At 41.6% G+C, this 25,912-nt stretch overlaps 1 protein-coding gene across 20 annotated transcripts in view; it reads left to right on the top strand.

Moving 5' to 3' along the window:
• map4k3b (mitogen-activated protein kinase kinase kinase kinase 3b) overlaps positions 1-25,912 on the top strand; it is a 288,964-nt gene that overhangs the window by 127,936 nt on the left and 135,116 nt on the right. For all 20 annotated transcript variants that reach the window (XR_013499675.1, XR_013499674.1, XM_078230171.1 and 17 more), the window contains exons 7-9: positions 2,113-2,155; positions 5,792-5,864; positions 11,302-11,433. Coding sequence is in view for 18 of the 20 variants with exons in the window: in XM_078230171.1 (XP_078086297.1) it covers positions 2,113-2,155; positions 5,792-5,864; positions 11,302-11,433 (248 nt within the window). In the remaining 2 variants the exon portion in view is untranslated. The remainder of the gene's footprint in view (positions 1-2,112; positions 2,156-5,791; positions 5,865-11,301; positions 11,434-25,912) is intronic.

Genomic DNA, 25,912 nt, shown 5'->3' with positions numbered 1-25,912 from the left:
AATGATTGTATTTTTCATTATTCATTCCCCAGATTCACTTTCTATAGGATTCAGCATTCACTCCAAATCTTTTCTTATTTAGATGTGTGGGTAAGGCTAAATTAACCGTTAGTGTCAGGGGGATTAGCAGGGTAAATTTGTAGGGTTACAGGGATAGGGCCTGGGTGGGATTGGTGTCAGAGCAGGCTCGATGGGCTGAATGGCCTCCTGCACTGTAGGAATTCTATGATTTAATATTGTCTTTGTATTTCTAGCTAGCTTTCTTTCTCTCCTCTAATTTTTCCCTCCTTAGTCATGTTTTTTCCCCCACATTCTTTGCTGTTCTGTATATTCTGTTCAATCTTCTGACCTGCAACCCATCTTTGTGCAGTTGTATGTTTTTTCTTTAAGTTCAATACCATTTTAAACTTTTTTAGTTAACCATGGCTGGTGGGTGCTCCCCTTGGAATTTTTCTTTCTCATTGGAATATATCTATTCTGTGTATTTTGAAATGTCCCCTTAAATGTCTGCCACTGCGTCTCTATTGACCTAGGGTGGCATGGTGGCACAGTGGTTGGTTAGCACTGCTGCCTCACAGCGCCAGGGACCCGGGTTCAATTCCCAGCTTGGATCACTGTCTGTCAAAGGGTTTTTTTGGGAGACTTTGGACATGGAGATATGGAACTTGGTGTTAGCATTGAAAGATGACTCTGACGAAGTGAGCAGTTACGGCAAAGTAGAGGAAGATCTGCTAATTCTTGTGGTCTGGAAATATCTGGTGGTGAAACCAGTTGTGTGATTTTATACATTCAGTTTTTTGCCCCTTGGATTTAATGGAGCAAAGATGAGTACTATACCAGGGGAACAAATCGAACGGGAGAGTATGGACTCTCTGAGAACAAAGCAATCAAAGGTGGAGATCCATAGAAATCCATAGATAAGGTGTGTAATTGAGCTGCAAAAGTATCGTGGTGAATAGAAGGCTAAAGATTTAAACAGTTAAGAGTTGGAGTAGTTTGGCAAGTGACTTGGGAGAGTCTTTCTTCTAGGGGTGGGCAGAGAAGGAAACAAGGAGGGGTGGCCTTGTCTGTGGTTAAGATGATGGGAATAGAGAGGCCATGTGAAATTAGTTGAAATGCTGAGGGGTGGCTATGAGGATGGGTGGCAAACCTTGTAAAGCAGAGGTGAAGGGAGAGTGTCAAATGCAGAGGAGCCAGGGAAGGGTGAGTTTTGATGGAGGTTGAAATCTTAAAGGATGAGAAATTGCTCATGTGGCAGTTGAGGAAAGAGCGAGTATATCTCGGTGACAGACCTGGTGTGGGTTTGAGCGAATGGTAGAGAACAAAGATTTTAAAGAAGAGGAATGGAACAAGGTGTCATGCTCTAAAGGAGAAGATGATGCCAAAGCATTAAGACTGAGATGAGATTTGGTGATGAGAGCCAAACTGCCACCATGGCAGTTTGAATGGTTTAGTCAGGCAGCAAGTCTTTAGTGAGGCTGAGATGTTATTACCTGTGAGCCATGTTTTTGTGTAGACCATGATATCCGTGCAGTCATCTGCAGTTATGTCATTGATGTCAAGGACCATGTCAGCAAGCTTAAAATGAGAATTTCTGTTTTGAAGTAGTCTTTATTACCTTCTCAGGATGTTGAAGTCACTACTTCAATACCATCCAAAACTAATCATAGTGCAGCCTTGCATCCACCTCCTGTTAAATTTTAATCAATTGCTGCCATAGATATTTTTGACTAAGTTTCAGATTTCCACCTAGTGCAATTTTTTGTTCCCTAGTTAAAATTGTTTCATGCTCCTGAACTAAAATTTAAAAAATAGTGACCATGATATGAAAGTTTTTTCACCACTGAGTGTGTTAGTATAAGAATTGTCTCACTGTGACAGTTAACTTCCAAAAAAGCTATGGGAAAAGCAGTGGTTAGTACCATGGAAGTGATAGTCATGAAAAAATCTTTGATGCATTTAGAAACATTGACAATCTTAACAATGTAGTCCTGCTGTTTTGATGTCTGTTTGAAATGTTTATTTTATTCTAATCTAAATAAAATTGGCTTGATCTTTAAGAAAAGTGTTTAAATCTATTTAATTTTGATATGAATTCTTTCATCGTTAAAGGGAGCAAATATTCTTCTAACCGATAATGGCCATGTGAAATTAGGTAAGAATGTTTTTTTTTTACTTTCTTTAGAATTAGTAAATGATGATGATTGTTGCTTAATGGATAATTAGAACTCTTCAGTACATATTAATTTGGGCTCTTAACATAGTTTTTTGAGATCCGAGCAAGTTATTTCTGTCAGGTGCAGGATTTGAAGACGGATACAGAATTTGAAGTTGAGGATGTTGAGAGTAAAATGAAAACAGCAATCATAGAATCATGAAATTGATGGTATAGAAGGGGACTATTTGGCCCATTTTGTCTGTGCTAGGAAACTCAGCCAACATTTTTTACTGTGGAGAAGAGTACAAACGGGTGATGGAACAAAAACCATGGCAAGTTTTGTAAAAGGACTGGATTAATTCAAATTATGAAAAAAAAAACTATTAGCTCCAGAATTACAAAAAGCAAGCTAATGATAGTTGCCCTGGTCATCATCTGTCCACATGTGGTGTTATGCAAGGGGGAGTTGTTTCTTTACTCTTACTAATGCTACTTCAGTTAATATAAAATCAACTGAATGTATTAAACTTTTTTAATGATGCTGAACTTGGACTCAGAATTCCTCAAAATATAAACTGGCTAATTAACTGGATTCTATGGCAGATGAAATGATATATATATTGGTTTTAAACATGAGCTGCTCTTGAGACAAACCCATTTCTGCTTTTTCAATTTCTAAAAGTTACTTTTTTAATGAGATTGATGTGGAGAATTTCAATGGGAGATGTTCAGTAAAACAGTATGGTACGGTAAAATAGTACGGTAGAGGATCAGAAGGACCTTGGGGTCCGGGTCCATAGGACTCTTAAAATCGGCCCCGCAGGTGGAGGAGGTGGTTAAGAAGGCGTATGGTGTGCTGGCCTTTATCAATCGAGGGATTGAGTTTAGGAGTCTGGGGATAATGATGCAGCTATACAAGACCCTCGTCAGACCTCACTTGGAGTACTGTGCTCAGTTCTGGTCGCCTCATTACAGGAAGGATGTGGAAAAGATTGTAAGGGTGCAGAGGAGATTTACAAGGATGTTGCCTGGATTGAGTGGCATGCCTTATGAGGATAGGCTGAGGGAGCTCGGTCTTTTCTCCTTGGAGAGACGTAGGATGAGAGGAGACCTAATAGAGGTATATAAGATGTTGAGAGGCATAGATCGGGTGGACTCTCAGAGGCTTTTTCCCAGGGTGGAAATGGCTGCTACGAGAGGACACAGGTTTAAGGTGCTGGGGGGTAGGTACAGGGGAAATGTTAGGGGGAAGTTTTTCACACAGAGGGTGGTGGGTGAGTGGAATCAGCTGCCGTCAGTGGTGGTGGAGGCGAACTCAATAGGGTCTTTTAAGAGACTCCTGGATGAGTACATGGGACTTAATAGGATGGAGGGTTATAGGTAGGCCTAAAAGGTAGGGATATGTTCGGCACAACTTGTGGGGCCGAAGGGCCTGTTTTGTGCTGTAGTTTTCTATGTTTCTAAACAGACTCTGATCATTAGTCCTTAAATAAAGATCAAACAAAAACAGAAGCAGGTCAGACAGCACCTGTGGAAAGAGAATAGAGTCAACGTTTCAAGTCTGGATGACCCTTTGTCAGAGCTGCTCTTTTCCTGCGATGTTTAACGAGGAATAGATGAATATTGGCCAGGATACCGGGGATTATTTCTCCACGCTGCTTTGGAATAGTGCCATGGCATCTTTTACATCTGATGTGGAGATGCCGGCGTTGGACTGGGGTAAACACAGTAAGAAGTTTAACAACACCAGGTTAAAGTCCAACAGGTTTATTTGGTAGCAAAAGCCACACAAGCTTTCGGAGCTGCAAGCCCCTTCTTCAGGTGAGTGGGAATTCTGTTCACAAACAGAGCATATAAAGACACAAACTCAATTTACATGAATAATGGTTGGAATGCGAATACTTACAACTAATCAAGTCTTTAAGAAACAAAACAACATGAGTGGAGAGAGCATCAAGACAGGCTAAAAAGATGTGTATTGTCTCCAGACAAGACAGCTAGTGAAACTCTGTGGGGGTTACAAATAGTGTGACATGAACCCAATATCCTGGTTGAGGCCGTCCTCGTGTCTGCGGAACTTGGCTATCAGTTTCTGCTCAGCGACTCTGCGCCGTCGTGTGTCGCGAAGGCCGCCTTGGAGAACGCTTACCCGAATATCAGAGGCCAAATGCCCGTGACCGCTTTTGGATATTGGGTGCATGTCCCACTATTTGTAACCGCCACAGAGTTTCACTGGCTGTCTTGTCTGGAGACAATACACATCTTTTTAGCCTGTCTTGATGCTCTCTCCACTCATGTTGTTTTGTTTCTTAAAGACTTGATTAGTTGTAAGTATTCGCATTCCAACCATTATTCATGTAAATTAAGTTTGTGTCTTTATATGCTCTGTTTGTGAACAGAATTCCCACTCACCTGAAGAAGGGGCTTGCAGCTCCGAAAGCTTGTGTGGCTTTTGCTACCAAATAAACCTGTTGGACTTTAACCTGGTGTTGTTAAACTTCTTACTATCTCTTACATCTACCAGAAAGGGCAGACATCTCATCTGAAAGATAATAAATAGTGCAACACTTCCTAACAAATGCACTGGAGTATCAGCCTTGTTTTCTGTTCTCAGGTCCTGGAGTGAGACTTGGATCCAGAACCTTCTGACTTGAGGCAACAGTGATGCATTTTGGTAGAAATAATGTAGGGAGGAGCTATACGATAAATGGCAGAACCATAAAGGGTGTAGATACGCAGAGGGACCTGGGTGTGCAAGTCCACAGATCCTTGAAGGTGAAGTCACAGGTGGAGAAGGTGGTGAAGAAGGCATATGGCATGCTTGCCTTTATAGGACGGGGCATAGAGTATAAAAGTTGGTGTCTGATGTTGCAGATGTATAGAACGTTGGTTCGGCCGCATTTGGAATACTGCGTCCAGTTCTGGTCGCCACACTACCAGAAGGACGTGGAGGCTTTGGAGAGAGTACAGAGGAGGTTTACCAGGATGTTGCCTGGTATGGAGGGGCTTAGTTATGAGGAGAGATTGGGTAAACTGGGATTGTTCTCCCTGGAAAGACGGAGGATGAGGGGAGACTTAATAGAGGTGTATAAAATTATGAAAGGCATAGATAGGGTGAACGGTGGGAAGCTTTTCCCCAGGTCAGTGGTGACGTTCACGAGGGGTCATAGGTTCAAGGTGAAGGGGGGGAGGTTTAACACAGATATCAGAAGGACATATTTTACACAGAGGGAGGTGGGGGCCTGGAATGCGCTGCCAGGCAAGGTGGTGGAGGCGGACACACTGGGAACGTTTAAGACTTATCTAGACAGCCATATGAACGGAGTGGGAATGGAGGGATACAAAAGAATGGTCTAGTTTGGACCAGGGAGCGGCGCGGGCTTGGAGGGCCGAAGGGCCTGTTCCTGTGCTGTATTGTTCTTTGTTCTTTGCTATAAATAAACTAAACCACAGCGTATGGTAATCTGACATCACCTTGATTGCAGTATGGAGTTGAGCATTATATTAGTGATATAGATCTAGAGCGGTGACCAATCAGTGAAGAGTGGAAGGGCTATAATCTAAAAGTATCTATCTACTGTTGAAATTGCCAAATATAGTTCATGCACTAATAGTCTACCATTCACATTTCAGCTGATTTTGGAGTTTCTGCACAGATTACTGCAACTATAGCAAAAAGGAAATCATTTATTGGGACTCCATATTGGTAATGTTTCTTCTCTTATAATTTTCTTTGTGCTTATCGCATCAAATGTCATTCATTTCACAGTTATAAATATTAAGATGAACATAATATTATTAAAGTACATGATTGTGAATACAGAAACAAATATCTTTTGAATATGTACACGGCAGTATATCTTGCAGGGGATCTTTCAGTCTATGTTCCATTTTTACAGTGAATAGGTTTCTAAAATCAATTAATCCATTTTAATTCCTCACCCTTGTTGAAATCTGTGACGTGCATTATTTTACACTCTAGTGCCAAGGTCATTTGAGATCAATCGCAATGTAACTTACACGTTCTCTTTTACACTTAAAGAGTAATTGCACACACTCACTTAGGTAATTCAGGGAAAAAAGGTAGTAAATTATAAAAAAAAATTATAAAAATTATTAAAAAGATAGTAAATTATATAATTTCAGATTGCCTGCAAATCCAGACAAATCGGCCAGCTTTCAGTGCTTTGAATGCATCAGAATATCATATCTGAAGAGAATTTCATTTATATAGCACATTTCAACATGTGTCGCAACCAGCGAAGTATTTTTTGAGGTGTCATTGTTGTAATGTAGGCAATGCAGCAGCTAATTCTGTGGGCAGCAAAGTCCTATAAAAAAACACAAGATAAATTGCTCATCAATCTGCTTGTGAAGTTGGTCAAGACACTAGGAGAACACACCTGCCCTTCTTTGTGTACTTCCAAGGGATCTTTCACCTCCACCTGAACAAGCAAACTGGCCTTTATTTTAAAAGGCCTATTTTGTTTGGCATCCTCTGCAAAACCCAAACTAGTCCTTGCCAAGATTTTGTTCAGCTTTTGCTCTTCTGAGTAATTTGGGCATGGATTAAAAACATAGAAGATAGGAGCAGGAGGAGGCCATTTGCCCTTCGAGCCTGCTCCGTCATTCACTACGATCATGGCTGATCATCCAACTCAATAGCCTAATCCTGTTTTTTCCCCATAACCTTTGATCCCATTCGCCTCAAGTGCTATATCCAGCTGCCTTGTGAATACATTCAATGTTTTGTCATCAACTACTTCCTGTGGTAATGAATTCCACAGGCTCACCACTCTTTGAGTGAAGAAATGTTTCCTCACTTCCGTCCTAAATAGTCTACCCTGAATCCTCAGACTGTGACCCCTGGTTCTGGACTCCCCCATCATTGGGAATATCCTCCTTGCATCTACCCTGTCCAGTCCTGTTAAAATTTTATAAGTCTCTGAGATCCCCCCTCATTCGTCTGAAGTCCAGTAAAAACAATCCTAACCTAGTCAAACTGATGGTGTAAAACTGGTCACATTTGCTTGCATTTTGCCTTTTTTTTCCAGAGGCATTGTGATTTCCTTTGGTAATTAAAAGGAATATTCTGCAAATGGGTGATGAAGATGGAAATTAAGTTAGGTGGTGCATCCCTATGGGAGTGGGATGGTCTTTCTATTTCCTGGAGCGGCATTTTCAATATACTTCTATTTTCTTCCCACAATTCAAAGGTGCTGAAGATGGCACATGTGAACAAGGTGATGATCATATGATTCCCACATATTGCCACATTGGTTGTTGATAATCAGAACCAACCCAATACTGCAAGCAGGCCTGGCTGTAGCAATGATAGGGTTGGAGGATGGGGAACGGAACAAGAAAGAGATTCTGCACCTGGAGGCAGAATATTTTCAGCTGGCCATGTGATTATTAGGTGTTATTGATGTCTGGATCAAGTTCTTACTTCAGTATCTGAAACCATGTGAAATTTACAGAAAGCTTCATTAATTGGGTTATGGTGTCAAGTATTGAAAGTTTATGCAGCTGGATCTATTCTACTTGCATGTGAAGTTCATTTATGTTCTAGAATGTATGCATTATGTTTTTGAGCCATACCTGAAGACCTGCTATACTTGTGTGCATATGGCTATCATTCATAGTTGTTCATGAGCCATCAGAGACAAGCATGAGGATAGAGTAAATCTTAAGAGAAACCCAAGGTTTTTCCCCCAAGATGATGATTATTTAATTTGAGTAAGGAAATTGTACTCTCTGCATTGCCTCATGACTCAGATAATGATTGTGTGTTTCAATATTTAAATATGCAGAACGTTTTTTAGTGCTGTTAGTTTGTTGTTGGGAAATTGTTAGAATCCATTATGAAGGAAGTAATAACAGAACATTTGGAAAATCAAAACACAATCCATCAGAGCATGGATTTATGAAGGGTAACTCATGTTTGACCAGTTTACTAGAGTTCTTGGAAGATGTTACAAGCAACATAGATAATGGGGAAGCATAGATAATTTGGACTACATTACTCCTATCTTTCCATTGTTGCACCCTTTTTAATGAGAGAATCTGGCAGTAGAGCTGATCCAAGCTGCACTCTTCAATTGAGTAAAATTATCTCCATGTCTCCTGGTCACATAATGCCAAACCAAAGTTTGTGTATTTGTTGTAACATCTGAAGTGACAGGTAGACTTGGGCCGTTGTCGACAAGGAAAACGTTGCTGGCACAAGTGTTGGGACTTCCAAAGGCATTTGATAAGGTGCTACACAAAAGGTTAATACACAAGATAAGATCACGTGGGGTTAGGGGTAATTTATTAGCTTGGATAGAGGACTGGCGAGATAGAAAGCAGAGTGTTGGGATAAATGGGTCTTTTAATGGTTGGCAAGATGTAGCTAGTGGGGTGCTACAGGAATCAGTCCTTGGGCCCCAACTATTTACAATCTATATTAATGATTTGGATGTAGAGATAGAAGGTACTATAGCCAAATTTGCAGATTACACTAAAATAGGTGGGATAGTAAGTTGCGATAAAGAAATAAGCAATTTACAAATGGATATGGATAGGTTGGGTGAGTAGGCCAAAATTTGGAAGATGGAGTTTAACGTGGATAAGTGTGAAATTATCCATTTTGGTTGGGAAAATAGAAAGGCAACTTGTCGAAATGGAGAGTAACTCCCAAGTGCTTCAGTGCAGATGCATCTGGGTGTCTTTGTGCAGAAAACTAGTATGCAGGTACAGCAGATAATAAGAAATGCAAATGGAGTTTTGGTATTCGTTGCTAAAGGAATAGAGTATGATGGTAGGGAAGTGTTGGTACAGCTGTACAAGGCATTGGTGAGACCGCACCTAGAGTATTGTGTACAGTTTTCGGCCTCTAACTTGAGGAGAGATGTAGTTGCATTGGAGGCAGCTCGGAGGAGGTTCACTAGATTGAATCCAGAGATGAAGGGTTTGCCTTGTAAAGAGAGATTGAGCAGTTTAGATCTTTACTTAGTAGAGTTTAGAATAATAAGGGGAGATCTAATTGAGGTATAGAAGATGTTAAAGGGGATTGATAGGGAAGACGTACAGAGGATGTTTCCTCTTGTGGGGCAATCTAGAACAAGAGGTCATTGTTTTAGGATAAGGGGTAGCAGATTTAAAACGCGATGAGAAATTACTTCTCTCAAAGGGTCGTGAATTTGTGGAATTCACTACCCCAGATTGCGGTGGATGCCGCAACATTGAGTAAATTTAAGGAGAAGATAGGTAGATTTTTAATTAGTAATGGGTTGAAGCGTTATGGAGAATGGGCAGGAAAGTGGAGTTGAGGCCGAGGCAAGATCAGCCATGATTGTATTGAATGACAGAGCAGGCTCGAGAGGCAGAATCGCCTACTCCTGCCCCTTGTTCTTATGTTATATTCTGATCGCACTTGGAACTTTATGCGGTCCTGGCATTTAGTTATCATGGAGCAATAACATTGAGTAACTTTTGTGACATAGCCAGGTGGATGGCAGAGTATGCTGCATTGTTGCTATTTAGCTAAGCATTTTATGTGTGATGCCCCTCACATTGCTGTTTGTTTGGCAGATCTTGTTAGGAGTGGCAGTGCATCTTTCTGATGTGTTACTTTGCTATAGTTTCTACAATGTCAGCAAGACACTTGAATGATAGACAAAATATCTTTTACAATCTTCATTATTCATTAAATTGTTGCACCTGTCACACTCCGCAGACTCACTTGACCAATCCTTCAGGCCTTATTGGCTGATTTATTTTATGGGAAGGGAGGCTGTTTTAGTTTATGAACCGCAGATGGCTTCTTGTTCAGATCGAGGTCTTTATCTTTTGGAGGATGGGGCTGTTTGAGGCATAAACTCTTAATTTCTCAGAAGCAACAAACAAGTTCCTATGTTGTTTGAAGGATGTTATTATTTGAAGAATGTTGAATTCTCTACATGGCAAGTAATTTTAACTGATATTCTGCAAGCTTCACATTTTGGGGATTATGCCAGGTTTGGATGCCAATCACGCCGAAAAGATTCTTGGGAAGTTGTGTTTTATTAGATGTCATCTGTGTAACATTTCCTGAGTAATATATAAAACACTGAACTATTGGAGCCTATTGGTTTATTTTTCCTGCTTATAAAGAACCTTGTTGATACTCTTCATATCCTCTTGTTTAGTAATCAGGCTGGGATTAAATGCAGATCTAAATGTAGTTATATTTTTTATGTTCATCAAGGACGATGGCAGTTATTTCCATTGGCTCTCATTCAGTTTTGCAGTAAGTCTTCCTGCCAGACATCCAGTAGAACCACAAACATTTAAATCCTACTTTGTAGGCTGTGTGCATTATAAGAGTTGGCATGGCTGTGCAAAAACTTCTGCTTTGCTCCACTCCCATGTCTAAGGTCTCATGCTCATTCCTGGTGAGAGTTGATCACGTGGACTCTGAGAATGTGACTAGATGGCTCCATTGGTGCTAATTGAGGTGAATGAGTGACACACACAGACATTCACTTCAAACACCATCATTTTGCTGACCAATACTAATAGAGTTGATTCTTCTGTGAATCGGGCGGCACGGTAGCACAGTGGTTAGCACTGCTGCTTCACAGCTCCAGGGACCTGGGTTCGATTCCCGGCTTGGGTCACTGTCTGTGTGGAGTTTGCACATTCTCCTCGTGTCTGCGTGGGTTTCCTCCGGGTGCTCCGGTTTCCTCCCACAGTCCAAAGATGTGCGGGTTAGGTTCATTGGCCATGCTAAAATTGCCCCTTAGTGTCCTGGGATGTGTAGATTAGAGGGATTAGCGGGTAAGATATGTAGGGATATGGGGGTAGGGTCTGGGTGGGATTGTGGTCGGTGCAGACTCGATGGGCCGAATGGCCTCTTTCTGTACTGTAGGGTTTCTATGATTTCTATGATTCTATGAAATACAAAACTGCTAATGTAATTTTGTTAGTTGTAGAATTAGCTGTAGACCACTATAGAATTTATGGGGAAAGAAAAGTTCATGAGGCATTTTCAACTCCAGATATTGAATGAAATATGAGAATAGAGGTGATTGTGAAAATATTTTGTTTTTATTTATATTTTGTATGAAAATTTGCAGGCAAAAGTTGAGTTTAATTTATCAACTTCATTTGTTGTCTAGGATGGCCCCAGAGGTTGCAGCTGTGGAGAGGAAAGGTGGATATAACCAATTGTGTGACATCTGGGCTGTTGGCATAACTGGCATTGAGCTAGCTGAACTTCAACCTCCAATGTTTGACTTGCATCCAATGAGGTAGGAACCAAAACAAGTTCTGTATTGGTGCTGTTTTACTGTGTGAAGACTTTCTCTTTTTTCACACAGACTAAATATTTTATTACACATTATTAGTTTTGCACATATTGTAAAGAGATGCTGCTGCTAAATAAGAAAGTTAGTGAGCACTCTGATTTTAGTTAGGTTGCAAACCTCTGAAAATATTATTGAAATAAAGATATAACCTGCAACAATGTAGACTCAAATTTTATACTTTGCCCGCAATATTATTAGGGTGGCACCGTAGTTAGCACTGCTGCCTCAAGGCACCAGGGGCCCAGGTTTGATTCCTGGCTTGGGTCACTGTCTGTGCAGAGTCTGCACGTTCTCCCCGTGTCTGTGTGGTTTCCTCTAGGTGCCCTGGTTTCCTCCCACAGTCCAAAAGACATACTGGTTTAGGTGCACTGGCCATGCTAAAATTCTCCCTCAGGCGCCGAGTGTGGCGACGAGGGGATTTTCACAGTAACTTCATTGCAGTGTTAATGTAAGCTTACTTGTGAACTTTAACCTATTAGCACTTTGTTATTGAACCCTCTTTAAATAAATATACATAGAAAATAAAAGAAGGAATAGGCCATTCGGCCCTTCGAGCCTGCTCCACCATTCATTATGATCATGGCTGACCATCAAATTCAATTCCCTCTGCCTTTCCCCCATACACTTTGATCCCTTTAGCCCCGAGAGCTATATCTAATTCCTCCTTGAAATCAGACAACGTTTTGGCCTCAACCATTTACTGTGGTAGTGAATTCCACAGATTGACCACTCTGTGGGTGAAGAAATTTCTCCTCGCCTCAGTCTTAAAAGGTTAACCCCTTATTCTCAAACTATGACCCCTAGTTCTGGACTTCCCCACCATCAGGAACATTCTTTCTGAACCTACCCTGTCTAATTCTGTTAGAATTTTATAAGATTCCAGGAGATCCCCTCTCACTCTTCTAAACTCCAATGAATATAATCCTAACCAATTTAGTCTCTCCTCATATGACAGTCTGTCATCCCAAGAATCAGCCTGGTAAACCTTCGCTGCACTCCCTCCATAACAAGTGTATCCTTCCTCAGATAAGGATACCAAAACTGCACACACTACTCCATATGTGGTCTCATCAAGTGCATTGCCCATGCTAAATTCTCCCTCCGTGTACCCGAACAGACCCGGAGTGTGGCGACTAGGGGACTTTGACAGTAACTTCATTCCTGTGTTAATGTAAGCCTACTTGTGACACTAATAAATAAACTTTACAAACTTTAAACTCATCAATGCCCTATTTAATTGCAGTAAAATATCCCTATTCCTATACTCAAATTCTCTTACTATGAAGGCCAACGTTTGCCTTATTTACTGCCTGCTGTACCTGTGCACTTACTTTCAGTGACTGATGCATGAGGATACCAAAGTCTCACTGAGTATCCACCTCTCAATTTACACCCATTCAAATAATAACCTGCCTTCCTATTTTTGCTCCCAAAGTGGTTCGCCTCACATTTATCCACCATGCATATGCCCACTCATTCAGCATGTCCAAATCATGCTGAAGCATCTCTGCATCCTTCTCACAGCTCACCCTCCAACCCAACTTTGTATTATCTGCAAATTTGGAGATAATACATTTAGTTCCCTAGTCCAAATCATTAATACATGTTGTGAATAGTTATGGTCCCAGCACAGGTTCCTGGGGTACCCCACTGCCTACCAATCGGAATATGGTAAATCCGTTTTATCAGTAGCAGTATAGCACTATTTCTTGCAATTCTTGTGATCATAACAGTGATAAAATTCTATGCAGCAGTTGTCATGTACAAAGTATGGCTAAGAAATGTGCATTTTGATGTCAAAACAGCCAAGCTAATTTATAAGGTGTACACAGTAATAAAAATCAGATTGTAATACAGTGCCCTGTGATTTTCTGCACTATTTTTTGCAGAGTGATGGTCACTCAGTAATGGGTGTTGGTGCCTTCTGTACTTGTAGATTAATATATTTTAAAATTGAATTTTTTTGTGGCATTTATAAAATGGTGAGAAGTGCTACTTATGATTTCAATGATCTATGTTCACTTACTGTGTTTATTTGATAACCTTCCGACATTCAAATAAAATTATCATTTTAATGGAATAAAGAGTGAAAGCCATCAACATCATGAAACAGAAAATTCATTTTAATTTTGCTATGTATATTGATATACCAATGTTTTGAAACCTTGTGAATTTTTGTTTTCAATTACACTATTTCGATTTCAGGATTGACATTGTGGTAACAATTACTGACCTTGGAATTACAATATAATAACTTGATTACCATATATCCACAAACTTGATCTTGCGTAAAAGTCTTTTGACTTTTGGCCTAAAAGACGTAATGTCGATGTCGACCCTAGTTTTTCAGGATCAAACTTTGTTGTCATGATTGATTACTTACTTGTACATACTATGGTTCATTAATTTAAAGTAACGCGTGGGAACCTTTAAGATTTTTTTCTTGCCCATTCTAGCGGAAATCTCCTAGCTAATCGGCTAGGATCTATCACAATGCCATAAAATATAAGAAATATGTAACTCAGTTTAAACTGGAGAAGAAAGTGACAGAATGAGTTGATGACCATTTGCAAGATGGTCATATCACCTACAAAACCACCCGACTATGCCCTCTGAGAAATGAAGAAATATGGTATTTCAGAAAAATGCCAAGTGATGCACAAGGTTCATTAAAAAAAGTGCAATTTTAATACTCCAGCAAAAAATAAAAATTTCAAAACGTCTGCCACCTGAACCCAATGATAAGGCTATTGAATTCCACCATTTTGTCATCCAGCAGCAAAGAATGTATTTTAATTGGCCTGCATTGGAAATGTGAATAACTTCAGCATGCCAGCCACCAAGACTGGTGGAAAAGATGGTGGTGGAAAAGATTCGAAGCTGGTGGTGATATTTAAGCACAAAGCTCTCCCCAAAGAGAAATTTCAAAAATACAGTGTGGTCCATGTTCACAAGGAAGACTGGATGGATGAATAGGAAAATAGATGGGTGACAGTGAGAGGGGCTGGGAGGAAGCAGTCAGTGCAGGGATCCCCTGTGGTCGTTCCCCTTAGCAACAAGTATTCCGCTTTGGATGCAGTTGAGGGGGACGACATACCAGTGGTGAGCCGCAGTGGGCAGATCTCCAGCAATGAGTCCATCCCTGTGGTTCGGGAGGGTAAGGGGGAGAGCGGGAGGGCAATAGTTATTGGGGACTCGTTAGTTAGAGGGATAGATAGGAGGTTCTGTGGCAACAAAAGAGACTCACGGATGGCATGTTGCCTACCGGATGCCAGGGTCCGTGATGTCTCGGACCGTGTTTTCCGGATTCTTAAGGGGGAGGGGGAACAGTCACAAGTCGTGGTACACATTGGTACCAACGACATAGGTAAGAGAAGGGACAGGGATTTAAGACAGGAATTTAGGGAGCTGGGCTGGAAGCTGAGAGCCAAGACAAAACATGTGGTCATCTCTGGTACGTTGCCGGTGCCACGTGATAGCGAGTTGAGGAACAGGGAGAGAGTGCAATTAAACATGTGGTTGCAGGGATGGTGTAGGAGGGAGGGTTTCAGCTACGTGGATAATTGGAACACATTCTGGGGAAGGTGGGACCTGTACAAACAGGATGGGGTGCACCTGAACCAGAGGGGCACCAATATCCTGGGAGGGAAATTTGCTGCGGCTCTTCAGGGGGGTTTAAACTAATTTGTCAGGGGGGTGGGAAAAGGAGTTGTAGTCCGGAAGTCAGTGTTGAGGGTAGTGAGGTATTGGGGAAGGTATCAAGGTCAAGGGTGGATACCAGTAGACAGGAAGGTGGGTTGAAGTGTGTCTACTTCAATGCAAGGAGCATCCGGAACAAGGTAGATGAACTTGGGGCGTGGATTGGCACTTGGGACTACGACGTTGTGGCCATTACGGAGACATGGGTAGAACAAGGACAGGAATGGTTGTTGGACGTTCCGGGGTATAGATGTTTCAGTAAGTGTAGGGAAGCTGGTAAAAGAGGTGGAGGAGTAGCATTGTTAATCAAGGATAGTTTAACGGCTGCGGAAAGGCAGTTCGAGGGGGATCTGCATACTGAGGTAATATGGGCTGAAGTTAGAAATAGGAAAGGAGCGGTCACGTTGTTAGGAGTTTACTATAGGCCCCCAAATGGTAATAGAGATGTGGAGGAAGAAATTGCTGAGCAGATTATGGATAGGTGTGGGGGTCACAGGGTAGTTGTCATGGGAGACTTTAAGTTTCCAAATATTGATTGGAACCTTTGTAGGTCAAATAGTTCGGATGGGGCAGTTTTTGTGTAGTGTGTGCAGGAGGGTTTCCTGACACAACATGTAGATAGGCCGACAAGAGGTGGGGCCACATTGGATTTGGTACTGGGAAATGAACTGGGCCAAGTGTTAGATTTGGTTGTGGGAGAGCACTTTGGAGATAGTGACCACAGTTCGGTGCCTTTTGTTATTGCAATGGAGAGGGATAGGGCCGTTTGGCAGGGCAAGGTTTATAATTGGGGGAGAGGTAATTATGATGCGATTAGGCAAGAATTAGGGGGCATAAGATGGGAACAGAAACTGTCAAGGAAAGGCACTAATGAAAAGTGGAACTTTTTCAAGAAACAAATACTGTGTGTCCTTGATAGGTATGTCCCTGTCAGGCAGGGAGGAAATGGCCGAGTGAGAGAACCATGGTTCACAAAAGAGGTGGAATGTCTTGTAAAAAGGAAGAGGGAAGCTTATGTAGGGATGAAGAAACAAGGTTCAGATGGCTCGATTGAGGGTTACAAGTTAGCAAGGAATGAGCTGAAAAGGGGGCTTAGGAGAGCTAGGAGGGGACATGAGAAGTCCTTGGCGGGTCGGATCAAGAAAGACCCCAAGGCTTTTTACTCTTATGTGAGGAATAAAAGAATGACCAGGGTGAGGTTAGGGCCGGTCAAGGACTGTAGTGGGAACTTGTGTATGGAGTCAGTAGAGATAGGAGAGGTGATGAATGAATACTTTCCTTCAGTGTTCACCAAGGAGAGGGGCCATGTTTTTGAGGAAGAGAAGGTGTTACAGGCTAATAGGCTGGAGGAAGTAAATGTTCGGAGGGAGGATGTACTAGCAGTTTTGAATAAACTGAAGGTCGATAAGTACCCTGGGCCTGATGAAATATATCCTAGGATTCTTTGGGAGGCAAGGGATGAGATTGCAGAGCCTTTGGCTTTGATCTTTGAGTCCTCACTGTCCACGGGGATGGTGCCAGAGGACTGGAGAGTGGCGAATGTTGTTCCTCTGTTTAAGAAAGGGAATAGAAATGACCCTGGTAATTATAGACCGGTTAGTCTTACTTCGGTGGTTGGTAAGTTGATGGAAAAGGTCCTTAGGGATGGGATTTACGACCATTTAGAAAGATACGGATTAATCCGGGATAGTCAGCACGGATTCGTGAAGGGCAAGTCGTGCATCACAAATTTGATAGAATTTTTTGAAGAGGTAACTAAGTGTGTTGATGAAGGTAGGGCAGTTGATGTCATGTACATGGATTTTAGTAAGGCGTTTGATAAGGTCCCCCATGGTCGGCTTATGATGAAAGTAAGGAAGTGTGGGATAGAGGGAAAGTTGGCCGATTGGATAGGTAGGTAACTGGCTATCTGATCGAAGACAGAGGGTGGTGGTGGATGGAAAATTTTCGGACTGGAGGCAGGTTGCTAGCGGAGTGCCACAGGGATCAGTGTTTGGTCCTCTGCTATTTGTGATTTTTATTAATGACTTGGAGGAGGGGGCTGAAGGGTGGATCAGAAAAATTTGCTGATGACACCAAGATTGGTGGAGTAGTGGATGAGGTGGAGGGCTGTTGTAGACTGCAAAGAGACATAGATAGGATGCAAAGCTGGGCTGAAAAATGGCAGATGGAGTTTAACCCTGATAAATGTGAGGTGATTCATTTTGGTAGGACAAATTTAAATGTGGATTACAGGGTCAAAGGTAGGGTTCTGAAGACTGTGGAGGAACAGAGAGATCTTGGGGTCCGTATCCACAGATCTCTAAAGGTTGCCACTCAAGTGGATAGAGCTGTGAAGAAGGCCTATAGTGTGTTAGCTTTTATTAACAGGGGGTTGGAGTTTAAGAGCCGTGGGGTTATGCTGCAACTGTACAGGACCTTGGTGAGACCACATTTGGAATATTGTGTGCAGTTCTGGTCACCTCACTATAAGAAGGATGTGGAAGCGCTGGAAAGAGTGCAAAGGAGATTTACCAGGATGCTGCCTGATTTGGAGGGTAGATCTTATGAGGAGAGGTTGAGGGGAGACTTGGTAGAGGTTTATAAAATGATGAAGGGGATAGATAGAGTGAATGTTCAAAGACTATTTCCTCGGGTGGATGGAGCTATTACAAGGGGGCATAACTAGGGTTCATGGTGGGAGATATAGGAAGGATATCAGAGGTAGGTTCTTTACGCAGAGAGTGGTTGGGGTGTGGAATGGACTGCCTGCAGTGATAGTGGAGTCAGACACTTTAGGAACATTTAAGTGGTTATTGGATAGGCACATGGAGCACACCAGGATGATAGGGAGTGGGATAGCTTGATCTTGGTTTCAGATAAAGCTCGGCACAACATCGTGGGCCGAAGGGCCTGTTCTGTGCTGTACTGTTCTCTGTTCTATGAAGGCAGTTGCAAGAAATGGACCCAAGAAGTGTGGAATTTGTGACTCGGTCGGCTATGCAAAGAAAAACATTTGGGACATATGGGACATGTTTAAATCCCACACTGTCAATCAGTGTAGTCTGAGATGTGAGATGAACCAACAATATTATGGCAGTCATTTCTGGTGATCTAATGAGTGATGCTCAGCCATACCAGGGAGAAGAATCATGGGCACAGGTGTTTCTCGTGTTTCCAGGCCCCTTGTTCCCCCTCCCCCTTAATCATGCATGATATCTTTTTCCTATGCAGGATTCAACAAGCAATTCACCAAATAACCGCAGGCCCAAATAAAATGATAATGCCCATTGTGTAGGCATCTGGTTACAAATATTATCTGAAATATATGTATGGGTCATTAATATTAAGAGTGGCAATATTATAGTGCGGTGCTAGTTTCTGTGCACTCTATAGGTGATCTCACCACAACCATTAAACAAACGATAGAGTATAAATTGTACTTTATCAGCTTCATGCAATATTATAATCTGATAGGAAAATATCCCGTCAACAAGAACACTGATTTCGGTGACTGCCTCAGCCCTTATTAACATGTTCTACATATGGAAATGGTGACAGTAAATTCATATTTGGGGAAGAGATTGAGTACTTGGAACCTAGATAGATGGCACAAGACCTTTTTCATTCTGTAGAAAAAGACTTCATGACTGGGTGCATGATATTATTCGGTATGATTATTTCATACAAGGGGTGTAATTGGATTCTATTTTATCAGTCATCTCACTGGGTAGAATGATCAAATGTCTCCTGAGCAACAAAGTGGAATGATTGAAAAATATAGCCTTCACTGTCAGTTAGACCCTCAGGTATCTGTTTGACATGACTTTTAAGAGGCCAGATGGCAAAGACTGAATGGTTCACAATTGTATGTGTGTTTTCTGATCAGCAAGTCTGAAGACTCCACTGTTTGCTGCTTCTCACTATGATATGTTTTCAATACCTATTATGCAATAAAACTTTATCATGATAGTTCAATACTTCAATAATCATAAAAAGCACTAAGATATAGTGGGATAGGACCACAAGACGTAGGAGCAGAAGTAGGCCATTCAGCCCATTAAGTCTACTTTGCCATTGTTAAAACACTGACCAGAAACGCCAAGGTATATTATGCAGTTAGCCTCGACCTCACCTTTGCATTTGATTTTGGCATTAGGATGAGCATAAGGTGTTTCACTCCAGGTATGATTCAAGTGATCCACTAGGAAGCTTTTATCAAATCAAACTTTATTTCGAACACAAGTTAGAATATAGCAAAAATAATGAGCATAATTCTACCAATTACAATTCTTAGACATGGCAGAGTACAATCCTTAACAGCTAGCTATTTCTGTTGTTCCAACTTAAAGCAATACCCCATAGAGGTACACCCTTCTTCAGAATTAGCACAGAAACAAGCGTGCTCATGTGATGCTAGATTTTCACTCTTTTAACACCTTTGGACAAGAGATCCAGACAGCAATTTCCAAAACAGCAACTCTCAGATCCACTCTCATACAACAGAATCTCCAAGAACTTATCTCCTGGCAGATTCAAGTCTCCAACTTCAGAGACGGGAAAGAGAGACACGGTTCTCGCTCATTTTTATTAATGACCTGGATGAGGGCGTGGAAGGATGGATTAGTAAATTTGCGGATGACACTAAAGTCGGTGGAGTTGTAGACAGTGCAGAGGGAAGTGGCAGGTTACAGAGGGACATAGATAAGCTGCAGAGCTGGGCTGACAGGTGGCAAATGGAGTTTAATGCGGAAAAGTGTGAGGTGATTCACTTTGGAAGGAGTAACAGGAATACAGAGTACTGGGCTAATGGTAAGGTACTTGGTAGTGTGGATGAACAGAGGGATCTGGGTGTCCATGTGCATAGATCCCTGAAAGTTGGCACCCAGGTTGATAGGGTTGTCAAGAAGGTGTACGGTGTGTTAGCTTTTATTGGTAGAGGGATTGAGTTTCGGAGCCATGAGGTCATGCTGCAACTGTACAAAACTCTGGTGCGGCCGCATTTGGAGTATTGTGTACAGTTCTGGTCGCCGTATTATAGGAAAGATGTGGAAGTGTTGGAAAGGGTGCAGAGGAGATTTACCAGAATGTTGCCTGGTATGGTGGGAAAATCGTATGAGGAAAGGCTGAGGGGCTTGAGGTTGTTTTCGTTAGAGAGAAGAAGGTTAAGAGGTGACTTAATAGAGGCATACAAGATGATCAGAGGATTAGATAGGGTGGATAGTGAGAGCCTTTTTCCTCGGATGGTGTTGGCTAGCACGAGGGGACATAGCTTTAAATTGAGGGGTGAGAGATATAGGACAGATGTTAGAGGTAGGTTCTTTACTCAGAGAGTAGGAAGGGCGTGGAATGCCCTGCCTGCAGCAGTAGTGGACTCGTCAACATTAAGAGCATTCAAATGGTTATTGGATAAACATATGGATGATATTGGAATAGTGTAGATTAGAGGGGCTTTAGATTGGTACCACTGGTTGGCGCAACATCGAGGGCCGAAGGGCCTTTACTATGCTGTAATGTACTATGTTCTAACTCTAAAAGCAGTATCTAACTTCCCAGTCATCCCAATCAAGCCCCACTCTGCAAAATTCCAGGGGAAAACAGAAGAACAGCATTATTTCAAATTAAGACCAATATTCTAACCATTAGAAACAATTGTGCTGCTGCAGCAATACAGGATGCCAGTAGACACACCAGCTCTCGTAGCAATGCTAGATACATCCTGTGCAGAAATGTGACTAAAATGCATCATTCCCGATTTTCTGTTTCTTAGATTTATTTTGATGAGGCTCAAGATTCTCAAGCCGCTGGCACATGAACACAGCATGCCATCAGAATTGTGTACACTTTAGGGCATAGTAAAATTTAGACTGCTAGGCCAAATAGTCTACTTCTGTTCCTAATGCATATTTTTGTATATCATTCTATATGGATAAGATGAGCTAAGCTAGAAGCCCTTTGTCATCCATAATTATACTGTGAACATAAGTTGGAATCATGGTTTGAATTCTGTTTATTTTGTTTCTAATGAAACTTTACTGTGAGCAGGCTTTATGGGGTGAAATTACCAAGACAGGAGTGCATAATGGGCTCATAGTGAATCAGTAACTTGTTTTACACTGCACATGATTCACAAGAGTCTTTTCTGTCAACTTCAATCTTGTCCTTTTGTCTGTTTTCCTATTTAGACAGATTTTTAATCATTATGGGAATCGAGGGTTATGAGGATGAGACGGGAAATTGCAGTTGAGGATTATCACATTAGATCAGTCATGATCTCATTGAATGGTGTGACGATACTGTACTTTTAAGAAATGCATTTTAGTCAAGCCATTTGATATTGAATTGTGACTGCAACTCAAATTCTTAATTGGCTGTAAAGTGATTTTGGACATCATGAAAGGTGCTTGTAAGTTTTGGTCTCTCTTTCACTACTCCTGCATGCAGTAGGCGAAGTGACCGTAGCAATGATGATATTGGAGGCCCCAATGCTGAGTCTCTAAGAATATTGAATCACCGAACAGTCAACTTATAGGAAAGTGGTTGCAGAGAAATCATTACATTTGCAAAACAGTTCAACTTTGATTAATAAAACCATACCATTCTGATTTCTCTGGCACAATTGTATGAACGTGGGATTGTATTGTATACTCTGAATTTACAGTCTATCCACAGGTTCCATATGATGTTACATTATTCTTGTACTAAATAAATCAGGATTGAGTTTTTGTAAAGACACTTTGGTGTAAGCCTTTATGTTGTCTCTCTGGGATTTCAATTTTTTCTGTTGCAGAAGTTAGAATGGATGATCAGGAATCCTCACTCCCAGAGAAATTTAGTCCCACAGTGTGAGTTTAAACAGGGTGGTGCAGAGTTGAGTGAACCTAGGGTGGAGTAGAGATTTGTTGAACCTTTCTTTAATCAAGCTCTTAGTGACGAATAGGGACGCCCAGATATTATGAGAGTAATATAATGGGCCATACTGAGTAAGCATGTGTGTTGCATCATTCCCGGTTTTTCATTTCTTAATTTATTTTGACGAGGCTCAAGATTCTCAAGTCGCTGGCCCATGAACATAACGTGCCATCAGAATTGTGTGTACTTTAGGGCATAGTAAAATTTAGACTGCTATTTATATGTGGTTTAAATTCAAAAGAGTATTTTGAGAACTGCAATGTTTAATTTTCTGTACTAAACCTTGAAGTTATCTTCCCACTCCCTTAATCTCTTCATCCAGCCTCTTTCTCCCCAATCCCCTCCCTATCACTGCCCCCATGCACATCCCCAACCCAACCCTAAAAGTCCTCCAACTAACACATCCTCCACATGCACACGCACACCCGCATGGGATCAGTTAGGATTATATTCATTGGAGATTAGAAGAATGAGAGGGGATCTCTTAAGCAAAATGACAGAGTTACTACAGGCCTATATTTTTAGGGATAAACCAGGAGTTAGCAACGCATGATGTAGGTTTAGGGGACATCACTCCAATCAAACAACGTTGGGCAGCATGGTGGCACAGTGGTTAGCACTGCTGCCTCAATTCCTGGCCTCGGGTCACTGTCTATGTGGATTTTGCACGTTCTCCCCGTGTCTGCATGGGTTTCCTCTGGGTGCTCTGGTTTCCTCCCACGGGCCAAAGATGTGCAGGTTAGGTTGGTTGGCCATGCTAAATTAATTACCTCTTAATGTCAGGGGTAATGGCAGGGTAAATACGTGGAGTTAAGGGGATAGGGCCTGGGTCGGATTGTTGTTGGTGCAGGCACGATGGGCTGAATGGCCTCCTTCTGCACTCTAGGGATTCTATAACTTATAAAATATTAACAGAGTAGATTCAGGTAGAATGTTCCCAATGGTGGGGAGTCCAGAACTAGTGGTCATAGTTTGAGGATAAGGGGTTAAAATTTCAGGTCAGAGGTGAGGAGAAATTTCTTCACCCAGAAAGTGGTGAATGTGTAGAATTCACTACCACAGAAAGTAGTTGAGGCCAAAACATTGTGTGATTGCAAGAAGAAATTAGATTTGCTCTTGGGGTTGTAGGGATATGGAGGGAAGGCAGGAACAGGGTATTGAATTTGATGATCAGCTATGATAATGAATGGCAGAGCAGCCTTGAAGGTTTGAATGGCTTACTCCTGCTTCTATTTTCTATGTATATGAACCTATAGGGATGTTGTTTGATTAGAATGATGTCTCCTACATCGATGTCATGTGTTGCTAACTCCGTTTTACCTAGTTTATCCTACAAATATAGGCCTGCAGTAACTCTGTCATTTTGCTCCGGCTCTTATCTGGGAGATGACTTAACCACTGGTTTAAGTTTCCTGTCCTTCCTCATTGCCCAAATGAATATTAGGGAAGTCACTGTCACAATTCAGTCCCTCATCTTCCCCTGCTTCATGACTAACAGGACCTCCTGCTTGTTCTCATGTACATAGTCACACTTGGTAATGCCCTGAGCTTCAAGTACTGGATAAAGTGGTTTTAATTGTGAGTCACTCTGCTGTAATTCAATTAACCTCTTTGAATTGAACCCATCAGCCTCACTCTACATCGGTCTCATCCTCAGTTAATCTGCTAAAGGTGGATCAGATAACCTGATCTCATTTGCCTCACCCTGGGCTCTCAACTCCTCCCTCTTTTGACTTAGTTACAGAACCTGTGATTGCGCCATGACACAATCTGGAAAAACCTCAGGATGGTCTGTCTGTAACTTTCTGTGGCTGGATTTTCCACCGGCCAGATGACTATATTAGACATCGTGACCATCAGTGATCCTGCAATATCATTCCTGGAATGAGCTGCAATATTTATGTTTTGGTCACACCTACCACAACTTCTCCTGTCTTCAAACTACCTTACTTTTATTGAAGGTATTTCTTTCGTTTATTTGTGAATGCTGCAAACTAATACCTTCTTCTGCAGCATCCCTTCTAGGCAACAAATACCTCTATCCCGCAATATTGGGGATTAACTTGCACTGGTATCCTGTAATATTTGAATCTCCTTTCCCATTCCATCCTGCCCACACAGAAATATTTTGCCATTGCACACAAAATCTTTGAATACATCTGCCATCTGCTGGCCATTCTGCCCAGTGCAGGTGGTGCACACCTTGTTAACCCTTTTGTCTGTCCTGGCACTTGGGGTATCAATGTGACTGGCTTTTCTGCTTCCCCAGTTTTTAAAATCCCTTGATCCTGTGTACGATTGATAAAAGTCCATGGGATAACTGCTTAATTTCCAGTATACTATGTACCCGAACAGGCGCCGGAATGTGGCGACTAGGGGATTTTCACAGTAACTTCATTGTGGTGTTAATGTAAGCATACTTGTGACACTAATAAACAAACTTTAAACTTAGTGCTCTGCTGTGGCCCAGTTTATTGCAATGCCACATCTGGCTCTTTTCATATCTCTCACCCCTCCAGCACTTTCGGGTTTATTTTGAGTGGAATCTTCTTGGAGCTTCCTATCCTTCCCTCTCTTACTGGTCTGTCCTCTCTCGCACCTTCCCAGTTTCTAGCTTTTTTTATTTAAAGGTGGATCTGAAAAAAAGCTTTGGTCCGTGAACCAACTTGTAATTGTCCGCAAGCTCTGCAGCTTATCTGGCCATTGTAACCCTTTATTCCGTGATGTGCATTCTAATCATGGTAGGCAACGAGTTTTTAAATTCCTCCAGCAGAATTGTGTCTCGAAGAGCTTCATAACTTTCGACTACTTTCAGTGACCTCATCCATTTATCAAACTGACTTTGACCCTTTCAAATTCAAGGTACATCTACTGTTTTCTTACAGCTTTAAACTGTTGTTTGTATGCCTCTGGTAAAGCTCAAGCACTCAATATAGCTTTCTTCATTGCCTCATAGTCTCCAGACCTTTCCTCAGACAGAGACACATCTTCACTAACCCTACCTACATATTTTATCTGTATGAGCAGGGTCTAAATGTCTTGTAGCCTCTCATCTGTCTAACTTTTCTCAAAAGCACAAAAGAAAGTCTTGGCTTTTCTTTTGGGAGAGCTTGTACATATTTGAACATTGGGTTTCCTCCTGCCGAGAACCACTTTCTTCCTCATTCAGCTCTGCATCTGCTGCCATTTGTCACATTTTAATTTTATGCTCTCTCTCTCTCATACTCCCTTTCTTACATTGCTAACTTCTGCATTTCCAATTCCCTTTGTAATTCACTTTCTTTCTGCTCTTTCCCTCTCTTTTTCCTTTGCTCTTTCCTCTTGTTCTCTCTCTCTTTCGTGCATCTCAAATTTCTTAATTGTTTCTTTCTACTTGGAGCTTAGCTAGTTCAATATCTTCCCTTCTCGAAATATTGGGTCTGGCTAACCTCTCATATCTTCAAATGCATTGCTAGACTTTCAGTTATCTCAGCCTTCTTAGCCCCTGTAGATAAAGCAATGTAAAATTTATTTGCCAATTCCATCAATTTAGTTTTTGGCATACTTTTTAAACTTGCTTGTCTACTTCTCGGTAAGGTCAAACTACTACCAGAGCCATTGTGCAACCTTCCTCTTTTAAATAACGCATTCTCACTTGGTTGCACATGGTCCTTATGCTTGTTCAAAGTCAAAAATCCCCTACACCCAAAGAATTTAAGCTTTTTGGAGTTCTGGACTTGAGCCCCCAATTTTCTGTCATGAACCCGCTGATGTTAACTGCGATGGTGTCCCAATTTGGAAACACCGGTTCATTTTGGTGCATAGTTTTGACTACAGGAACAGTGTAAGGACA

The sequence above is a fragment of the Mustelus asterias genome, chromosome 15 (assembly GCF_964213995.1).
Source record: "Mustelus asterias chromosome 15, sMusAst1.hap1.1, whole genome shotgun sequence".
In the NCBI taxonomy this organism is placed as follows: domain Eukaryota; kingdom Metazoa; phylum Chordata; class Chondrichthyes; order Carcharhiniformes; family Triakidae; genus Mustelus; species Mustelus asterias.
This window is presented reverse-complemented; position numbering and strand designations above follow the sequence as displayed.